The sequence below is a fragment of the Bufo gargarizans genome, chromosome 4 (assembly GCF_014858855.1).
Source record: "Bufo gargarizans isolate SCDJY-AF-19 chromosome 4, ASM1485885v1, whole genome shotgun sequence".
NCBI classification, from domain to species: Eukaryota; Metazoa; Chordata; class Amphibia; order Anura; family Bufonidae; genus Bufo; species Bufo gargarizans.
This window is the reverse complement of record NC_058083.1, coordinates 152,096,763-152,117,859: the sequence shown is the minus strand read 5'-3', so window position 1 is coordinate 152,117,859 and position 21,097 is coordinate 152,096,763. Positions and strand designations below refer to the sequence as shown.

Below are 21,097 nucleotides of genomic sequence, written 5' to 3'. Positions count from 1 at the left end.
GTGGACAGTGAGCAATGACAATCTGCACAATACGGTATATTGGTGCTATATATGCAACAGATAATAAATGGGTAGGCAGATTAATAATTCTAGAACCACATATGCTTAAAAGACAAAGTGGTGAAGTGGATTGTAGTACAAACGACCTCCAGTTTGCATTAGGTCAGAGGACCTTTTTACCTTCATAAATCAACTCAATTTGTGCCACCTCCAAGGTGGCAGTTTTTGGTTATTTGTTATATTGCTATATAGTATATATTGTTTTTATATAAACAAAGCATGTATATAACATATATTCCTCTTATTTCAAGACATTGACAGATCACATAAACTATAACTGAGGCAAACAAAAGTATGCAAAGTAGTGTTTCATGTGCTTTAAGTGCACACTTTACTAGTCACAAGGTGAACTATAATTTCATTGTCCAATCATTTAGAGTCTTGCAACACCCATATGCAAATTAAAGAGGTTCTATGAGAATGATTTCAAACTGGCTACCAGCAACCTGTCCTAGAACATGAGAAGGACTGGTTGCCTCGGGGCAAGGGGGACATCACTATACGCTACACTCTGACACTGGCATATACTACATATTGGTCAGTTTTCATGTTAGGCTCTCAGCCATGATGGCATATTGTAGGCAGGATGCCATCATTGTCATCTATTCTAGAGCAGTGTAGTTTGTGTGTAGTGAGGACACGCTCCCTCTCCCCCAGGCAGCTCTGCAAGTAGTGGCAAGCAGTCCTGCTCACATTCTAGGAAAGGTTACTGGTGGGCATTTTAAATTCCCGGAGAACCCCCTTAACCTCTTCAGGACACATGACGTACCGGTACGTCATGATGTCCTGGTACTTAAGGACACATGACGTACCGGTACGTCATGTGTTGTTCCGATCACTGCCGCCCGGCTGGCAGTGATCGGAACAAGGTTCCTGCTCAAATCATTGAGCAGGCACCTAGGCTAAATGCGCGGGGGGGTCCCGTGACCCCCCCCCCCCATGTCGGCGATCGCAACAACCCGCTGGTCAATTCAGACCTGCGGTTTGATGCGCTTTTTGCCGTTTCTGATCCTAGGATCGGGGGGCTGCTGTGCCTTTGCAGCCCCCGATGGGAGAGGGAGAGAGCCCCCGGACAGCCCCCCAAAGCCCCGTCCTCACCCTTCCCCGTCTGCGAAGTTGTGGCAGACGGGGAAGGTTCCCATGGCAACAGGACGCCTTCTCAGGCGTCCTGCTGTCCATGGTGCTGAACAGATCTATGCTAAAGACATAGATCTGTTCAGTGTAAGTAAAATACAGTACAGTACTATATATTGTACTGTACTGTATTATACAGACATCAGACCCACTGGATCTTCAAGAACCAAGTGGGTCTGGGTAAAAAAAAAGTAAAAAAAAAAGGGAATAAAAAGTAAAAATCAAAAAACACATTTATCACTGATTAAAAATGAAAAAAATAAAATTCCCTACACATGTTTGGTATCACCGCGTCCGTAACGACCTGATCTATAAAACGGTCATGTTACTTTACCTGAATGGTGAACGCCATAAAAATAAAAAAATAAAAACTATGATGAAATTGAAATTTTGCCCACCTTACTTCCCAAAAAAAGGTAATAAAAGTGATCAAAAAAGTCGCATGTGCGCCAAAATTGTAACAATCAAACCGTCATCTCATCCTGCAAAAAATGAGACCCTACTTAAGATAATCACCCAAAAACAGAAAAAAATATGGCTCTTAGACTATGGAAACACTAAAACATAATTTTTTTGGTTTAAAAAATGAAATCATTGTGTAAAACTTATGAAAATTAAAAAAATGTATACATATTAGGTATTGCCGCGTCCGTATCGACCGGCTATATAAAAATATCACATGACCTAACCCCTCAGGTGACCTCCGTAAAAAATAAAAATAAAAACAGTGTAAAAAAAGCAATTTTTGTCATCTTACGTCACAAAAAGTGTAATAGCAAGCGATCAAAAAATCATATGCACCCCAAAATAGTGCCAATCAAACCGTCATCTCATCCCGCACAAAATGAGACCCTACTTAAGATAATCGCCCAAAAACTGAAAAAACTATGGCTCTTAGACTATGGAGACACTAAAACTTTTTTTTGTTTTAAAAATGAAATCATTGTGTAAAACTTACATAAATAAAAAAAATTGTATACATATTAAGTATCGCCGCGTCCGTGACAACCTGGTCTATAAAATTACCACATGATCTAACCTGTCAGATGAATGTTGTAAATAACAAAAAGAAACTGTGCCAAAAAGGTATTTCTTGTTACCTTGCCGCACAAAAAGTGTAATATAGAGCAACCAAAAATCATATGTACCCTAAACTAGTACCAACAAAACTGCCATCCCGTAGTTTCTAAAATGGGGTCACTTTTTTAGAGTTTCTACTCTAGGGGTGCATCATGGGGGCTTCAAATGGGACATGGTGTAAAAAAAAAAAACAGTCCAGCAAAATCTGCCTTCCAAAATATTAAAATGGAAAATCTGCCAAAAAAGTGAAATTTGGAAATTGTATCTCTATTTTCCATTAAATCTTGTGCAACACCTAAAGGGTTAACAACGTATGTAAAATCAGTTTTGAATACCTTGAGGGGTGTAGTTTCTTAGATGGGGTCACTTTTATGGAGTTTCTACTCTAGGGGTGAATCAGGGGGCTTCAAATGGGACATGGTGTCAAAAAAACAGTCCAGCAAAATCTGGCTTCCAAAAACCATACGGCGCACCTTTCACTCTACGCCCCGCTGTGTGGCCGTACAGTAGTTTACGGCCACATATGGGGTGTTTCTGTAAACGGCAGAGTTAGGGCAAAAAAGATACAGTCTTCTTTGGCTGTTAACCCTTGCTTTGTTAGTGGAAAAAATGGGTTAAAATGGAAAATTAGGCAAAAAAATGAAATTCTCAAACTTCATCCCCATTTGCCAATAACTCTTGTGCAACACCTAAAGGGTTAACGAAGTTTGTAAAATCAGTTTTGAATACCTTGAGGGGTTTAGTTTATAGAATGGGGTCATTTTTGGGTGGTTTCTATTATGTAAGCCTTGCAAAGTGACTTCAGACCTGTAGTGGTCCCTAAAAATATGGATTTCTGAAAAATTTCAAGATTTGCTTCTAAGCCTTGTAACATCCCGAAAAAATAAAATATCATTCCCAAAATAATTCAAACATGAAGTAGACATATGGGGAATGTAAAGTCATCACAATTTTTAGGGGTATTACTATGTATTACAGAAGTAGAGAAACTGAAACTTTGAAATTTGCAAATTTTTCACAATTTTTGGTAAATTAGATATTATTTTGTGCAAGAAAAAAAAAATTTTGACTTCATTTTACCATTGTCATGAAGTACAATATGTGACGAAAAAACAATCTCAGAACGGCCTGGATAAGTCAAAGCGTTTTAAAGTTATCAGCACTTAAAGTGACAGTGGTCAGATTTGCAAAAAATTGCCTGGTCCTTAAGGTGAAATAAGACTGTGTCCCTAAGGGGTTAAGAACAGAGGGAAATTTATTGAAATGTGCCAAAAGAAAGAGTTCATGGCGTGTACCAAATCTATTACATTTTATACACTTTTCTCAACAATTTTACACAGTAGAGTCTTGAAAAAGTGGCATGGCTAAAAGATTTCAATGGTCTAAACTTACTAAAGATGTGCACCTTTTGGGGTGTAACTGTGTGCCAGCCATATGGCAATTTAAGAAGGGCAAAATGTGTCTAACAGGAACCGTTTTGATAACTTTGGTGTACTCTATAACACTATTGTTAACTCTCCCACAATCAGCTCTATAGTGATCCCAGTATACTTTTTGTATCCAACCTTATCAGTAAGCTTTGACATCAAGCAATATACTTATCAAACCATTCATTCTAACAGCAGATAACTTATTTATCCATGTACAGATGTCCTGTAGATCAGTGTTCCTCAACTCCAGTCCTCGGGGCCCACCTCTCGGTCATGATTTGAGAACATCCCACAGAATGAATACCTGTGATAAGTCCTGATGTACTGACACTAATTATATCACCTGCTCAATATTGAGGAAATCCTAAAAACATGACCAGTAGGTGAGGACAAGAGTTGAGGAACACTGCTGTAGATAGTCAGCTTCACATATGCACATTCACATCAGTCCCCGTCCTGGATCTGCTGGTGATTTAATTTTCTTATTTCAGACTCTCACATGCACTATGGGCGTAACGGGCATAAAATAACTTTGTACAATCTTTTCAATCCATTCTAAACTAATAAACTTCTTTTCACATTTCATATACAAAAAATATGAAAACCACTAATTTAACACATAACCTTTAGGCCTCATGCATACGGCCGTTGTTTGGGTCCGCATCCGAGCCGCCATTCACTTCAATGGGGCCGCCTAATATAGTCTGTTAACTTATAGCAGTCTAGGTTATTATTCTAGGCCACTATTCCACATTTTTGGAATATATCCCTTCGTCAGGGCCATCCTAGGGTATCCAGGAGGCACGAGACACAGGATCGCCCCTATCGGGGCGGCTATTCCATTTGTAGGTAGGGCGGCAGAGTTAGGGACATCAATAGGGATACTGTCCCACACCCTATACTAGTGGTATGCCCACTATACTCACCTACAACCATTTGAGATCGGAATATAAATTTAGCTTTATTTTTTTATTTATTTCTTCTTTTTTGTATATCTATTTGGGTAAATTGGTATTAAATAATCAATTAAAGGTTATGTTTTAATTACTGGTTTTCAGTGAATTTTTGAATTATTCACCACTATCTATAACAGTTCCCTTGGACAGGTGTATGTCCTTTCTGTGAAGTCTCACATTTCATATACGTTTTCTGAGGTAGGTATTTCCGGTGAGGTTTTTCTTTGAATTTTTATCTGGCTTTAGCAATATAATGTAACATTTAGGAAAAAATATACATGCAAGCAATCCAGCAGCAGATGACAGAATGGCAAAGATTTCCACCGCCGTTACATATTTGCCACTAGTACTGCTATAAGCAGGAATGAAGCTCACCCAGACCATAACAAACACCAATAAGCTGAATGTTATAAATTTTGCCTCATTAAAACTGTCTGGCAAGTTCCTGGCCAAAAAGGCTAAGAAGAAGCAAAGTATTGCCAGCAGGCCAATATAGCCAAAGGAGACTAGGAAGACCAGCTCCGACTCCCTGTTGCACTCTAGAATTATCTTAGTCATCATAGATTCCCTGTTTTTCTTTGTAAAAGAAGAAGTGGATGATAACAACCCAATGCAAATGACAATCTGAATAATTGTTGTGAATCCAACTAAAATTCTCTGATGAGATGGGCGGAAATATTTCATCACTCCCTGGTTGGGCTTTGACATAGTAAAAGCTAGAATGACCACTAACTTCTTTACTAGGATACATGATATAGTTAAGACAAAGCTTATGCCAAACACTATTTGTCTAAGGACACACAGGTAAGTGGAAGGTTCTCCAATGAAAGTGAAGGCCCCAATAAAAGATAATGTTAATGACAAAAGCAGTAGGAAGCTCATTTCTAAGTTGTTGGCTCTGACAATTGGGGCATTTCTATATTTTATGAACACCACTGTGATCAGAAGAGTTTGGCAGACACCCAACCCAGCAGCAACAGAGAACGTGATTCCGAGCGGCTCTCCAAAAGACAGGTAATCTACCTCCTTGGGAATGCATGCATCTTTATGCCTATTAGACCAGTAGTCTAGTGGGCATTGAATACAGTCAGCAAAGTCTGAAAAACAAACATGGAACAGATGTAAAAGCATGCAATGACAATACTGTCACAAATCTATATCTATCTATCTATCGCAGTGTTCCTCAACTCCAGTCCTCAGGGTCCACCTCTCGGTCATGGTTTGATAATATCCCACAGATTACCTGTGGTAAGTCATGGTTTACTGACACTAATTATATCACCTACTCAATAGTAAGGAAATCCTGAAAACATGACCAGTAGGTGGGCCCTGAGGACTGAAGCTGAGGAACACTGATCTACTCTATCTATCCATCTATCTACAGTATTATTATTATTATTAATTATTATTTAAGCGCCATTCATTCCATAGCGCTGTACATATGATAAGCGGTGCACATACATAACAGACAATTGTACTAATCATAAACAAGATGAGTTACAAACTGGTACAGAAGGAGAGAGGGCCCTGCCCGTGAGGGCTTACAATCTACATTGTATGGGAGAAGGACACAGTAGGTGCGGGTTAAGTTGGTCATGGCGGTATAGAGGCAGCAGGGTCATTGGTTGTAGGCTTGTCTGAAGAGGTGGGTTTTCAGGTTTCTTTTGAGGGATTCCACTGTAGGTGAGAGTCTGATATGTTGGGGTAGCGAGTTCCAGAGTATGGGGGATGCACGGGAGAAATCTTGGAGTCGATTGTGGGAAGAGGCGATAAGAGGAGAGGAGAGGAGAGAAGGAGGTCTTGTGAGGATCGGAGAGTGCGTGTGGGGATGTATCGGGAAAGTAGCTCAGAGATGTAGGGAGGGGACAGGTTATGGACGGCCTTGTATGCGTTTGTCAGTACTTTGAAGTGGATTCGTTGGGCAATGGGGAGCCAGTGAAGGGATTGGCAGAGGGGAGAGGCAGAAGAGTAATAAGGTGAGAGGTGGATTAGTCGGGCAGCAGAGTTGAGGATAGATTGGAGGGGTGCGAGGGTGCTAGATGGAAGGCCACAGAGGAGAATGTTGCAGTAGTCTAGGCGGGAGATAATGAGGGCATGTACGAGCATTTTCGCAGATTCGAAGTTAAGGAAAGCACGGATGCGGGAGATGTTTTTGAGTTGGAGACGGCAGGTGGTGGAAAGGGCTTGGATGTGCGGTCGGAAGGAAAGGGCAGAATCTAAGGTCACTCCAAGGCAGTGGGCTTTGTTGACTGGGGATAATGTGCAGCCATTGATCGTGATAGATAGGTCTGTTGGGGGGGTTGAACAAGATGGGGAAAAGATTATGAATTCTGTCTTATCCATGTTAAGTTTAAGAAAGCGAGAGGCGAAGAAGGATGATATAGAAGATAGACATTGTGGGATTCTTGATAGTAAGGTGGTGATGTCTGGATCAGAGAGGTAGATTTGTGTGTCATCAGCATAGGAGTGATACTGAAAGCCATGGGACTCTATGAGCTGTCCCAGGCCAAAAGTGTAGATTGAGAAGAGCAGGGGTCCTAGGACAGAGCCTTGCGGGACACCAACAGAGAGGGCATGAGACGAGGAGGTGGTGCGGGAGTGGGAGACGCTAAACGTCCGGTCTGTGAGGTATGATGTGATCCAGGAGAGAGCCAGGTCAGTGATGCCAAGAGATGAGAGAGTTTGCAACAGAAGGGAGTGGTCAACCGTGTCGAAGGCAGAGGACAGGTCAAGGAGAAGGAGGACAGAGTATTGTTTCTTGGTTTTGGCTGTCAGTAGGTCATTGGTGACTTTGGTAACGGCAGTCTCGGTCGAGTGGTGGGTTCGGAAGCCGGATTGTAGGCGATCAAAGAGGAAGCAGGAGGAGAGGTGAGAGGACAGTTCTGAATGGACATGTTGTTCAAGTAGCTTTGAGGCATACGGAAGAAGTGATATGGGGCGATAACTGGACAAGGAAGATGGGTCAAGTGAAGGCTTTTTGAGGATGGGTGTAATGGTAGCATGTTTAAAAGCAGAGGGGAAGACACCAGAGTTTAGTGATAGATTGAAGAGATGAGTTAGGGCTGGGATAAACACTGCGGTGAGGTTAGGGATGAGGTGGGATGGGATCGGGTCAAGTGCACAGGTGGTGAGATGTGATCTGGAGAGTAGAGTGGAGAGTTTTACTTCTGTAATGGTGGAGAAGCGGGTTTTGGGGGGAGAGGACCGAGCAGTTGTGTAGAGGGTCTGTGGGGACTGTGTAGTAAAGCTTTCTCTGATGTGGACTAACTTTTGTTTGAAATATTTGGCAAAGTCCTCAGCTGAGAAGAGAGGAGAGGGTGGGGGCGCTGCGGGACGGAGAAGGGAGTTAAAAGTGCTAAAAAGTTGTTTAGGGCTGTGTGACAGGGAAGATATGAGAGATGAGAAGTAGGCCTGATTTGCATCAGCGAGTGAGGATTTGAATATGAGAAGGGATTGCTTGTATGCAGTGAAATTATCTATAGAAGGGGATTTTTTCCATCGTCGCTCAGCAGCCCTGGAAGCTTGTCTGAGTTTCTTGGTCAGGTTGGTGTCCCAGGGTTGTCTGTTGATTTTCCGGATTTTGTTATGTGTGAGGGGGGCAACAGTGTCCAGAGCTGTACTTATTGTGGTGTTGTATAGGGAGGTAGCAGCTTCTGGGTCTTGGAGGCAGCAGATGGTAGAGAGTGGGAGAAGAGAGTCAGAAAGCAAGCGAAAGTCGAGATGTTTAAGGTTCCTGCGGGGGTGTTCTGGTGTGTGGACCTGGGGGGATGAGACCAGTGAAGAGAAGGTGAGTAGGTTGTGGTCGGATAGGGGGAGAGGCGAGTTAGAAAGGTTAGATAGGGAGCAAAAGCGGGTAAAGATCAGATCCAGAGTGTGACCATCTCTGTGGGTGGGAGCTGAAGACCACTGTGATAGGCCGAAGGAGGAAGAGAGCGACAGGAGTTTAGAGGTGGCCGAGTAGCAGGTGTCAATAGGGATGTTGAAGTCACCCATGATGATAGTGGGGATGTCGGCAGAAAGAAAGTGTAGTAGCCAGGTGTTGAAGTGGTCAAGAAAGATGGTGGCTGGGCCTGGAGGGCGGTAAATGACAGCTACTTGAAGGTTGGAGGGAGAGTAGATGCGAACAGAGTGTACTTCAAATGAGGTGAGCGTAATGGAGGGTGGCAGTGGAGTTGGGCTGTAGGAGCAGGTGTCTGATAGGAGAAGACCAACTCCTCCACCATGTTTGCAGCAGGGGCAGGGGGTGTGAGTGAATTGAAATCCACTATAAGAGAGTGCAGCAGGGGAGGAGGTGCTGATGGTGTCAGCCATGTTTCTGTGAGACCCAGAAAGGAAAGGTTTTGAGAGACGAACAGTTCGTGAATGTACGACAGTTTGTTACGGACAGAGCGCGCGTTCCATAATGCTCCTGCAAGAGGAGTCAAAGGGGCAGGGGTCAGAGGAATGGTAATTAGGTTTAAGGGGTTGCAGGAATTTGAAGAAAGAGATTTGTAGTGGGACATGGAGGTGATGGTGGGGATTTGCTGAGGGGGTCCTGGATTTGGAGAGATATCACCAGCAGTAAGGAGAAGCAGAGAAAGTGTTAATAGGTGAGAATAAGAGAGGGCATGAGGTGTCTGTGTGTGTTTTGGAAGGAAGTGTTTTATGTTTGCAAACAGGTTTGTGCAAGCTATCAGATGAGAAGGTAAGATGGAAGAAGAGATGAATAGTTCCTTGCTAGGTGAATGGATGTGGGGATATTTCAGGAGGTTGTGGAAAAGTAGGAGGGCTAAGAGGAAAAATGTAAACATTGTTCGCATTGACTATGTCTAATTACCTGTTGTCCCCTCTGGTCCAATTATTGTATAATTCAGTCTGTGCACTTAAGGAGTTGCACTTGAGAGATGTTGCATGTGGAAAGACCAAGGTCTGGAAGACCATGGATCTTAGATTTATACCACTCAGTGATCAATCAGGTGTGACCAAGAGGGGAGGGGGCTACATATGGCCTAATCAAGGGAGGACCAGATACAGGGGTGAAATAGTGTAAACAAATACTCAATAAAACAGTATCTATATCTATCCATTAGTATTGAGCAAACATGTGTTTTCAAGTTTGACTTACAAGGTTCAGGGTTTGGTTTATCTAAGAATTCTGTTATGGATTCCGCTATTACGGACCATAACTTATGGTCCGTGATAGCAGAAATCTATAACGGAATTCTTAGATAACCCAAACCTTGTACTGCAAACTTGGAAACACATGTTCGCTCATCCCTACTAGCCATCCATCCATTTCTTATCTATTTTTAAATATCTTTAAGAGCAGACAAAAGAGGAAATAATATCAAGATGATCAAAAGTGTTCACCATTAATAAGAAGTAACAGGTAAGTGTTAGCATGTATCTAGAATAATCAAGGGTACTGTATATTGTGGTGAGTGTCTTATGAGGGTATTCATCCTAGGGTTCAGGGTTAAGAGAAGAGGCAAAATGGGAGAAAATGGCTAGAAAACGGGGCATCACTAAGATAAGTCATAAAATGTCCCATATGTATTAAAGATGTGCTCCAGGTTTAGGTACACAATATGCTCAAAAGACAAATATTTCTAACATGCCCAGCCAGCTACTTCTCAGATATCCCAATACATTGATGTATTTCACCTAATTTCTCAATAACTGTAGATTACTCAAATAGTATAAATAGTATGAATTGGGTAAGGGCAGCTATATTGTATTGTGGAGCGCTCAGAAAAGATTGACTACTAGTTCCAGTATGGCAAGTAGTACTGGAACTAGTATAATGGTGAAAGTGGGTTATGGTAAAAGAACAGTGAAGGATCCAGAGTTTGATGGCGTGTATTTTCACAAACATGGTGTAAGGAGAAGGATATGAGAAGAGAGAACTATGAGATTACAAGAAGGAACATAGGACGTTGAGTGGTGTTGACGAGAAAAGAGCATATCCACAATTCCTAAATTCAAATGTGGGCTGTATAAAGTCCAGAAATACTTATTAGATTTATTGTTCATCTGCAATCCCTGTAGCATATATTGTAAAGGCTATAACCGAGGACACTGTGTATTCCCTATTGTCCAAAATATAGTATTATAGATTAAGAAAACACTATGAAAATAAATTAAAAAGTAGTACCAGTTCCATTGGATATTTCCCCATCTGGGCATGGAATACAGCTGAAGCAGCATACTGGTTGCCCCTGCAAGATACTTTTTCTAAATCCAGGCCTGCAGCCTTTAGTGCACTCTGATAGTGGAGGCTAAGACAAAAGCAATTACAAATACATTGTAGTGCAATACATCGTAGTAGACCACATACAGATTTCACACTATACTTATATTTATACTTTTCTCATTATAGAAGTAATGGCGGAAACTAATAAACTTAATTTGGGGGAAATGATATAACAATCTAGCTAACATGGAGTGCATCCATGACCAAAAGAAAGGGGGTCTGCATCTGGGTGGATTTGGTAGATAATGGGGACAATTGCCCCCTCTAAATGAGTATGCCATTTTTTTAATCACCCATTATCTTTTGGATTAGCCAATACATAACTGCTGAAAATGCTTATGTAACATCCCAGAGTTATGTTACTACACTCTTTTGCCCCGCTACATCATGTTAAGTGTATGTATATTGTCATTTTGTATAATCTAATCTTGCATCCTTCATTATATGCATTTTCTAGGCCTGTTTTATATATTTGCTGTAGTTTTCTATGTACACCAGCAGGTGGCAGCAATGTGTGACCAGGAACCTAGTGTTCGTTTAGTGTTTCTAAACTGGAATAGTACATTCCAGTTTAGCTCCCCCCTCTTTGAGCAGAAGTGGGCTGGCCCATGTCCTGTCTCATGGGAAGGAGAAGGAAGTTCTAGTTAGTGTACCAGCTACCCCTGCTAGGGGAAGGCTGTGCAAGTAGGAGCTCCCAGTTCTAGGGATCCCAACCCAGGATCGAGTCTCGGCTGAGAACAAAGATCTTCATCCCCAGTCTGAGCCTTCAGCCTCAGCTGGTTTACAAGCAAGCAGCCACCTCCAGTCCTCCAGGAAGAGCATTCCCTGTGAGCATAACTGTTAGTACCATCCAGAGACCAGGAGAAGCCAAATTCCTCCTCAGCTAGTCAGTCCAATACACAGCAGAAGATAGCCAGAACAGAAGACAGATTCCTGCCATATTCTCCAGGCACATGATATGAGCTGCCCTGGGTCCTCATGCTGTCCAGGGTCAGACATAGTGGCACACACAGCTACCTGACACTGTTAGCATTCGGGCCCTCTCCTGTTTACCCAGATCTGAAGAAGAGTCCAGGAGCGAGAAGTTTAAGTAAATAAATATGGTCTGTGGTCTGAATAATTTTTCTTTATCTGGTCTGGCATATGAATTTATGGGAATAATGAATTTATGGGAATAATTTAGTGGTCAGGTTTGGGAGGTAACAAGGAGGACTAGTGTCTGAATATATTTTGGGGTATGGTATGGGATCTGTATTTATATGATGGTTTGATATGGGGTCTCAATTTGAGTTTCTATAGAGGCTAAGTCTGCAGAAGCAAGAAAAAATAAGGGTTTCCTTTAATGCAATTGTTATGTATTCTGCCTGTGACTGTGTCTAGTCAGTGGTATACTCTTGTATAATCTGCAGCATGATAATATGCCACAAGCCTACTGTTTGGACCTGGTATGCGACCAAGTAGCAATAGGAAAGCAATTGTGGCAACCAAGCTCACTGTCGCCTAAGAAGATACTCATATTATAAATCACACATGGCGGGGGGGGGGGGGGGGAACTGTTATAGAATTAAGATGCATTTACACTAACCAATAATTGTCCAGATTACTCATCCCCGATTAGTGTTGAACGAGTGGAGCTTCAGATGCTTCGTCTCTGTACAGTATTAGAATGTATGGGCTCTGATGAGCCGAATTTAGTTATTCACAAAGTCGCGCGTGACTTCGTCGAATAGCTTCAGTAATAGATTTTTAAAGTGGAAAACCAGTTTAAAACTTGAAACTGAACTCAGTTTCGTACTAGTTAGAACAGAAGCCGAGTTCGGTTTCAATTCACTTCGGCTCATCGGAGCCATTACATTCCAATACTGTACAAAGCATCCGAAGCTCAACATTATTTCCGATAATCTGACCATCTAACCATCGTCACCTGATCAGGTCATCCTATAGTTAGTGCAGGCACATCTGGGCAGCAGATCATGCTGTCTAAACAGCTATCTGCTGCTCAGAAACAATGATCCTGTATGGGGACGCCCCATCCTCATACTGTGAATAAGATCGTTCACAGAATGAGCAGCCGACTGTCGGGAAGGCCCGACAAATGGCAACTCCATCGGCCTGTCTAAACCCACCTTTAGCTTGTGGCCTTGGAGCTAAATTACATGTCGGTTGGGAGGATGAGAGAATTAAATATAGTTACTAACAGTAATACAAGGCTAAAAATTAAATAAATATGAAACAGTTGGAAAAATATGCCTGGCACTAGAAAGAAGGGTATGATTTGTTTTCTACAGAAACTCTGCCATGCCCATCTATGGGCTGTATCTAGTAATGAAGCTCAGCTCCATTTACATGAATGGGTATAAGTTATGATACTAGGCACAGTCCATGGATAAGACAGGTGATGTTTCTCGGGTAGAAAATAACAGACACTTTTTTCTAATCCCTAACAACCACTTGTTGTTTAATATATGCAAATGAACCTCTAGGAGCAACGGGGGTGTTGCCATTACACCTAGGGATTCTGCTCCCTCTGCAAATGCCGTGCTCTCTGCCCTTTGATTGACTGGGGCAGTCAGTGAAGACATCATCACGTTTGGCCTGGTCAATCAAATTGCAGGGAGGCTGCAGTTGCAGAGAGAGCTGAGCCTCTAGGCAGTGACGGCCAGTTCGCATTGTTCGCCTGCGAACACATGCGGGCTGCCATCTTTTCTCACAAGTCCGGCGAGGCACAGGTAAGCTCTTACCTGTGCCTGTGCCGCAAGCCGATCTGAAATCAAATGCGGTCACCGAGAGCAGGCAGTTCCGAGAACAGCCGCCGGGGGCCTTCATCGGGCTGGTTTTGGAACTGCCTGCTCCCGCTGATCGCATTTGTTTCAGACCAGCTCGCGGCACAAGCACAGGTAAGGGCTTACCTGTGCCTCGCCGGACTTGTGAGAAAAGATGGCAGCCCGCAAGTGTTTGTGGGCGAACAATGCAAACTGACCATCACTGCCTCTAAGTGTAATGATAACTCCCCCATTGCTCCTAGAGGATCATTTGTATCTATTAAAACATAATATTTCTCAGAAATGCAGGCACATATGAACATGGGACCAACACAGATGTCTTCAGCTGCCAAGCGCACATGCAACCGGTCAGCCAGATTCATAGGTGCGGATCTGCTGACAGATGACCTTTAATAAAATAAATAATTAACTATTAATAATCCATACCTGAGACTCGCCCCCATTCCACAGGGTCATCTGTTCATCAATCACTAGTTCATGGTCCATTATTGTGCTGCCATAGTAGTTTCCCACCTTCTTGTAGCTTAAAAAGCCATTTTTTCCAATCTTCCAGTTAACAATTTCATACTTTGCCACTGGATCTCCATTTTTGTCAAAGTAGTGATGATTTCCAGTGGGATCTGTGAAATTTACAGCTTTTAAAGCTTTTACCAACTGCGGAGGAGAAAAAAAAAAACACCACAAAGCCATCGATACAGTGTAGACAATGTGATGCTATGCAGCTTGTAAACTACAACTCTCAGTTGGTTTGCTTAACTTTCCTAAAACTGGTCATACACGAGAGATAAAACTCATTTGAAACTAGTGGAAATGATTGCTCGCAATGACCAATGGTAGGTACACTTTTGTCTGCTGAAAATTTGATTAGTCAGGTTACAAAATTTCATGGTCTGCCAAAACTATATATGCGTGGCTGGAATTGGCTGATTTGGCTGATATTTGCCATGGTGCTTAACTGACTCCTTAGTCGACCAGTTTGGTCTGAAAGGTTGGTGGTGGGATTGCAATGTAGCCAATCATTGTCTCGTGTGTATCCCTGGCTACACGTTTAAAGGGGATTTCTGGGACTTTAGTATTGATGGACTATTCTCAGGATAGGTCATCGTATCTATTTGGTGGGAGTCCGACTCCGGACATTTCTGCCAATCAGCTGTTTGAGGAGGCCATGCGCTCTGGTGAGTGCTGCAGCCTCTTCACACCATACCAAGCACAGTGATGTACACTGTACAGTGGTTGAGCTTGGTATTGCAGGCCAGGCCCATTCACTTGAATGCAAATAGGCCATGTCATCAACTTTATGCTGACTTCACTGAGGGCAGGACAAAGTAGTGACAGACACATTGATTTCAGCAGTGTGTTATTCATGAACTAAAAGTAAGTGGTTGCCAAGAACCATCTCAGGCATGGAAAAGTGTCACGGCTTCCTGAGAAGAGTCCCAATTAGTAATGAGATCCCACGCTTTCTGCCCACCTGCTGATGATCGTCAGTCTTCTCCTTAGTGTTCTCCCTTGGAGAGAACTGCCAGTTATGAGGCTGCTGATTGGTCATTCACATGTAAGTTGGCATATAAGGAAGAGCTAGCAGTGAAGGAAGAGTGGCAGATATGTAGAGCATGAGCAACTTGTGTCCATTAAAGAGGTTGTGCTAAGTTTGCAAGCTATCCATAGGATAGGAGATAACTAACAGATTGCGGGGGGTTTCGACCACTGGGACGGACACCAGTCCCAAGAATGGGGGTCCTGTTCCTCTGATACAATGGAGCAGCAGGTTGAGCATTCACCATACCACTCCATTCATTCTCTGTGAGACTGCCGGAGATAGCCAAACACAGTGCTGTAGATAGGGGATAACTTGCAAACTTGGCACAATCCCTTTAAAAGGCTTGTCCACTTTTTTAATATTGATGACCTGTCCTCAGGATAGGTCATCAATATCAGATGAGCAGGGGTCCGACACCCGGCAATCCTTGCCGATTAGCTGTTTGAAGAAGTGTGAGTGCTTCATTGTTTACCTGCTCGCCATCGACATTGCAGGGGAGAGCAGGTGTGACTACAAAAATGAACCTCCTGGGGGACATATTATGTGCCAAAAATAGCTTAAAATATAAGTAAAAAAAAAATACTAATTAAAAAAGAAATAAACTAAAAATGCCGTCGCTAATGGAAACCACCAACATAGACTCTGCATGTTATGTCAAATCTCTGCATGTTATGTATCAAAACAATCTTCACAAAATAGGAAACACAATACATTTTTGTGTCAGTTTTACTATTTAAGATATAAAAAATATAATTTAAAAAAAATGACTTTTTAATAAGAATTTGTGGTATTCCCCCAAATTAAACCTAAAACAGGAGAAAAATCTCAAAAAAAAAAAACATAATAAAAATCCTAGGTGTCAAGTAAAATACAAAAAAAATTATTTTAGTAGTCAAACTAAAAAGTTAGGGTCACTAAACCACCACGTGCACAAAATCACAAAGAATTGTCTGGACATTCAGGCCTCTTTTAGGCCCGGTTATGAAAGGATTAAACATATATTATTTAAGTGCTTGTCAATGATAAAACTAAATATATTAAATCTGACTACATAAAACAATACACAGGAAAAAGAACATTGATGTTACATTACCTGAAAGGGTTCCAGGTTGTGCCCTCTTGTACATGGTTCATTGTCACAAGACCAGAAGATATTGAGTGCATATACAATAGCAAATACTGCATTGTGGACATTAGAGCTTATTCTCAGCTGTGACACATCTACATAGGTGTTGTTCACCGATGAAAGATCTTCATTACCAGTACAAACAGTCATACTGTTTTGTATATTAGAATGATCAGGCCAGGAACACAAGAATGAGTGTTCCCAAAATGATTTTGTCATAATATCTACAGTTTCTGGTTGAGTGTTCAACTGGAGCAGGAAACTTTTAAGACCTGGTATGGTCCCTATGGGTATAGCTAGTCCCAATGTGCCACTAAAAAAATGGGCATGCTCCTTTTCTATAACAAATGCCGAGGTGCTCCAGCCTTCACTTGCCAGCCAAGTTCTACCACTAATATTTTGCTTGGCTATTTCCCAAACCAGCGGTATCAGGTTGGTGTCTCCAGAGAACACAATGATAACATTTGCTGAGGACTGCTTTATGGTTTTAGCAATCTGCAAGTATTTAGTCTTGGAATACTTTAAAGGAATTGTCTCAGAGAATGCAATACAGACTCCAAGTCGTAAAAACCTGCTCAGTGAAGAGCTGAACTCCAACATTCCCATAATCGTTGTCTTCAGCTAATGTGCCCACCCACTTCCAGCCAAAGTGCCCTACTATGGCCGCCAAAGCAGTGGTTTGAAATGTGTCACTTGGTATGGTTCGAAAAAAGGAAGGGAATTCATGTTTATTACTCAGGACATTGATGGAGGAAAAATAGCTCATCTAGGAACGAAAAGAAAATGGAAAAGATCTGTAGCAATTTCCATTTTAATAGTGTAAAAGTCAGAATACAGTGACCAAGATTTCACCAACTTGCTGTCTTCTCTGATGATAAGACCACGATTGGAAGAACTTGTCTTTTTACACCATTCAGTTCAGTTTGCTCTTTGTTGTCAAAATGTGTACATCACCATGCCCAGATCCAAACTGCTTTCGTAAAGGGCATCTGTCACCACATACCAGTATGTCAGACGCTTAGCAGCTGTCCATCCATGCTTGCAAGCAGACTTGATGTCTCTGGCATCTCCATATGTTCCTTTAATCCTCCAAAAAAATACTTTTTATAATATGCAAATTACCCATTAGAAGCACCCAGAGGCTCCCTCCCTCATTTTCCATGCCACGCCCCACCACTGAGATGGACAGGACAGGCAGTCCATGAAGTCTTGAGAGATCATGTGCTGTCCATGCACAGACCTTTGGGCAGATGGGCAAACTCTGTTTACCGCTCATGTACAGAATGCAATCTTGTGAGACTTCAAGAATTGCCTGGCCTATTCATCACAGAGGTGGGAACATGGCATAGAAAACAGGGAGGGGAGCCTCTGTGTGCAACGGCATTGCCCTCATTGCACCTAGGAGGTAATTTGCATATTATAAAAAGTAATTTTCTGAGGATTGACGGAACAAATGGAGATTCCAGAGATGGGACTCTGCTTACAAGCATAGATGGATAGTTGCCAACCGTTTGACATAGTGGTATGTGGTGGCAGATGCCCTTTAGACCTTCATAAAAAGAGCTATATGCCTATGAGCCTGTGTTTTAAAAATAAATTGTCAACAAATGGGCATCAATCATGTAACTCTCCGGAAGATCATTTGCAAGTGAAGACTCCAAATGATGGGCAACTTGTCAATTTGTTCATATGAGAAAGGTTTAATGGCACTCTATTCTGAACTTGGGGGTGCTCGAGATGGGTCCCAGACCAGTAGCAATAGGAAAATAGAGACTCGGCACTCTGAAGGATGATTTGCAATTGAATTTTTATACAATTGAATTTCGATACATACCTCTTCTGGTGAACTCAATATTATCTTGCCATGGATGTAATGTTGTCCTGTGTTTACATTGATGCTCTTATCTGAGTTATCTAAACATTGGTGGAAAATGTAATCTTCATCTTATTCCCCGTCCTTGCCCATCCATACTAGTTGATTATACTCAATGTATGTTTATTTTTCCTATTTTCTATGCAATTTTGGGGCTTTGTAGATCACCATAAATAATCTGTATATGAGTTTGATCATAATTGCATAATTTATGCTTGATCTTATGTGATAATATCCTATATTGATTGTTTATTTTATTATCCCTTTCAGTATCTGATGAAGACTTGTATAACTTGCAAATGTATAACTTGTATAACTTGCAAATCATCCTTCGGAGTGCTGAGTCTCTATTTCACTATTCTAACTGAAAAGGATAGGAGGGTTTACGCCTCATAAATTAAATTCCTCACTGCCTAAGAAAACGTTTCTATTTTCCTATTGCCAGAGCATACACAAGATGCTGACAGATCTCTAAGACTGGAAAGAGCATGAATTCACCACTAAAAAAAGGCTGCACAAATTAGATCTACATGGAAGGTATGCCAGGAGGAAGCCTTGGTTGGAAGAACATTATGGCAAGACTATCCAAACAACGGGACTTCTGGAATACTATGCTCTGGACTCAATGTCAGTCGATGAAAACCACATACAGACTTTACTAGATAAACCTAATACCCACTGCAAAGCATGGAGGTGGAAAAGCTCCCCATATAGAATCCACTATGAATTCCTTATTGTAACAGCCGGTGTCTTAAATAAACCATGTCAAAGCTAGGATCTAAATCCCACTGAGGTGCTGTAGGTGGATTTCAAATGGGCTGTACATGCAAGAAACCACTCAGACATCACACAGCTCAAATATTTCTCCATGGTGGGGAAAATGTATCAGTTTATTAGTAAAAGACATGGAATATCATATATTGTTAAAATGAATTATTGCAAAGTGCTATTGTTTTACCTTTTCTTATATAACTTTAATCTTTATTTACTGTTTGAATGAAGATTAAATACATAGATTTGTGTGTGTATATATTTCTCTGTACATAGAATTGAAATTTTCTATTTGTGTGTGGGAAATATATATTTTTTTACCTTAACCTTACCTGGGGATAGTGGTAGGTGCCCAATATCCTCGCCATTGCTATGAATATAACCGAAGCGGATTCGCCAATAACAGCAGATAATGTAAACTTCTCCTGGCATAGTTTGGTATACCTTTTGCCTCAGCTTTGGATCCAGAGATTAGCGTGAACATCTGTTTTGTTGCTTCTGCTATGTTATCACACGTGTCATAGATTGCATAGCCTACTGTTGTATTATGAAGCAGGTGAGTGTTATTATTAATCTGTTCTATGGCATAGATCATAGTTCTGATCCAACGGAAGCTCCGAAAATCAAAGCTGAAAAGTCATATTATTTACCGGTACTTAATTTTTAGATCAAAGAAAATATACAAACACATAAGAATAAAACAATGTGTCCAAAATGTACGGAAACAGGACTTTCTGGCCAGCAGCATGGTAACATTTCAGTAGGTTATCAATAAAAAGGGACCTTTTGAATGGACTACAGTCTCCAAACATCTTCACACACTGCACTCCTTTTAACTTTCCATTCCCACTTTCACTTCTTTTCCCTTCTCTCAGTAGCCCCCCTCAATGTCTTCTCATGTATCTGTACTGTTCCAATTAATCCTTTTTATCTTACTATAGTCTGTTTTAACGCATAGTCTCATGTGCACCATGTGCTGGATAAATTAAAATAATATATCCGCATCCATAGTTCACATAGGCATTTCTATCATAGTGCCGGCCATGTTTGTGTAGTCCACAAATTGCGGTTTCCATGTTTTGTGGATCTGCCATTTGCGGACCACAAAACACTACGGTCGTCTGAATGAGCCCTATTACTAACACTAAATCTAGATGCATAATTACTTAGTCGATCAAAAGGGGTAGCAAAATAATTGTAGGTGTGTAGATGGTAAACATACTTGGCCATGAGGGTCCAAAGCGCCCTCTGCCACATAAAAGGACAGTAGTACAGTAAATAGCACATGATGGTTGAAGAACCGATGAGCTTCAAATATTATCTATACCTTACACTTTTTAAATAACTGGTTTAGTCAAAGTGTACACATAATTACTCCAAACAGAACCCCACTATTCCCTCAATAACTCCATCCATTAAAGGGGTTGTGTCACTTCAGTAAATGGAATTTATCATGTAGATAAAGTTAATACAAGGCACTTACTAATGTATTGTGATTGTCCATATTGCCTTCTTTGCTGGCTTCATTCATTTTTCAATCACAGTATACACTGCTCATTTCCACAGCTGCAGCACAGATATGAGGTGGCCAGGAAAGGAGCTGCTGTGCATGCGTGCTTATATATGCCCCTACAGTCCTGGCCACAAGAGAAGCAGGCACTTTTTTCTATAGTGGACAAGCATGGCCACCTCTGCTGGATTGCAGGGTGGTCATAACCATGGAAACGAGGAGTGTATAATGTGATAGAAAAATTTATCAAGCCAGCAAAAGAGGCTGTATGGACAATCACGATACATTAGTAAGTGCTTTATATTAATGTTCTCTACATGATAAATGCCATTTGCTGAAGTGAGACAGCCCCTTTTAACTAAGAAAAATTAAATGTTAAAAAGTATCATCTTTCATGACTTATGATCAATTTTTTCTCCCAATACCTGCTTGTAAAAACAACTTATGTTGAACATTCATCTCATGTGCAACTTAAAACAACTTAATTTCTCTTTCATTTCCTTCCCTGTTTTATTTCCTTTTCATATTTTGAAAGAACTAATATGCAACGCACATTAAAAACAAAACACAAAAATTGCTTAACTGTTTCCTTATGTCCCTGT

The 21,097-nt window shown here is 41.3% G+C and overlaps 1 protein-coding gene across 1 annotated transcript; it reads right to left on the bottom strand.

Annotated features, from left to right (window-relative positions):
• Positions 1-4,840: 4,840 nt before the first annotated feature.
• Positions 4,841-20,215, bottom strand: LOC122935283 (extracellular calcium-sensing receptor-like). Its single transcript, XM_044291045.1, is given in 8 exon segments — positions 4,841-5,757; positions 10,794-10,917; positions 14,102-14,329; positions 16,309-16,908; positions 16,910-17,102; positions 19,313-19,418; positions 19,421-19,614; positions 20,208-20,215. Coding segments are annotated over 8 exon segments (2,370 nt in total).
• Positions 20,216-21,097: the final 882 nt, after the last annotated feature.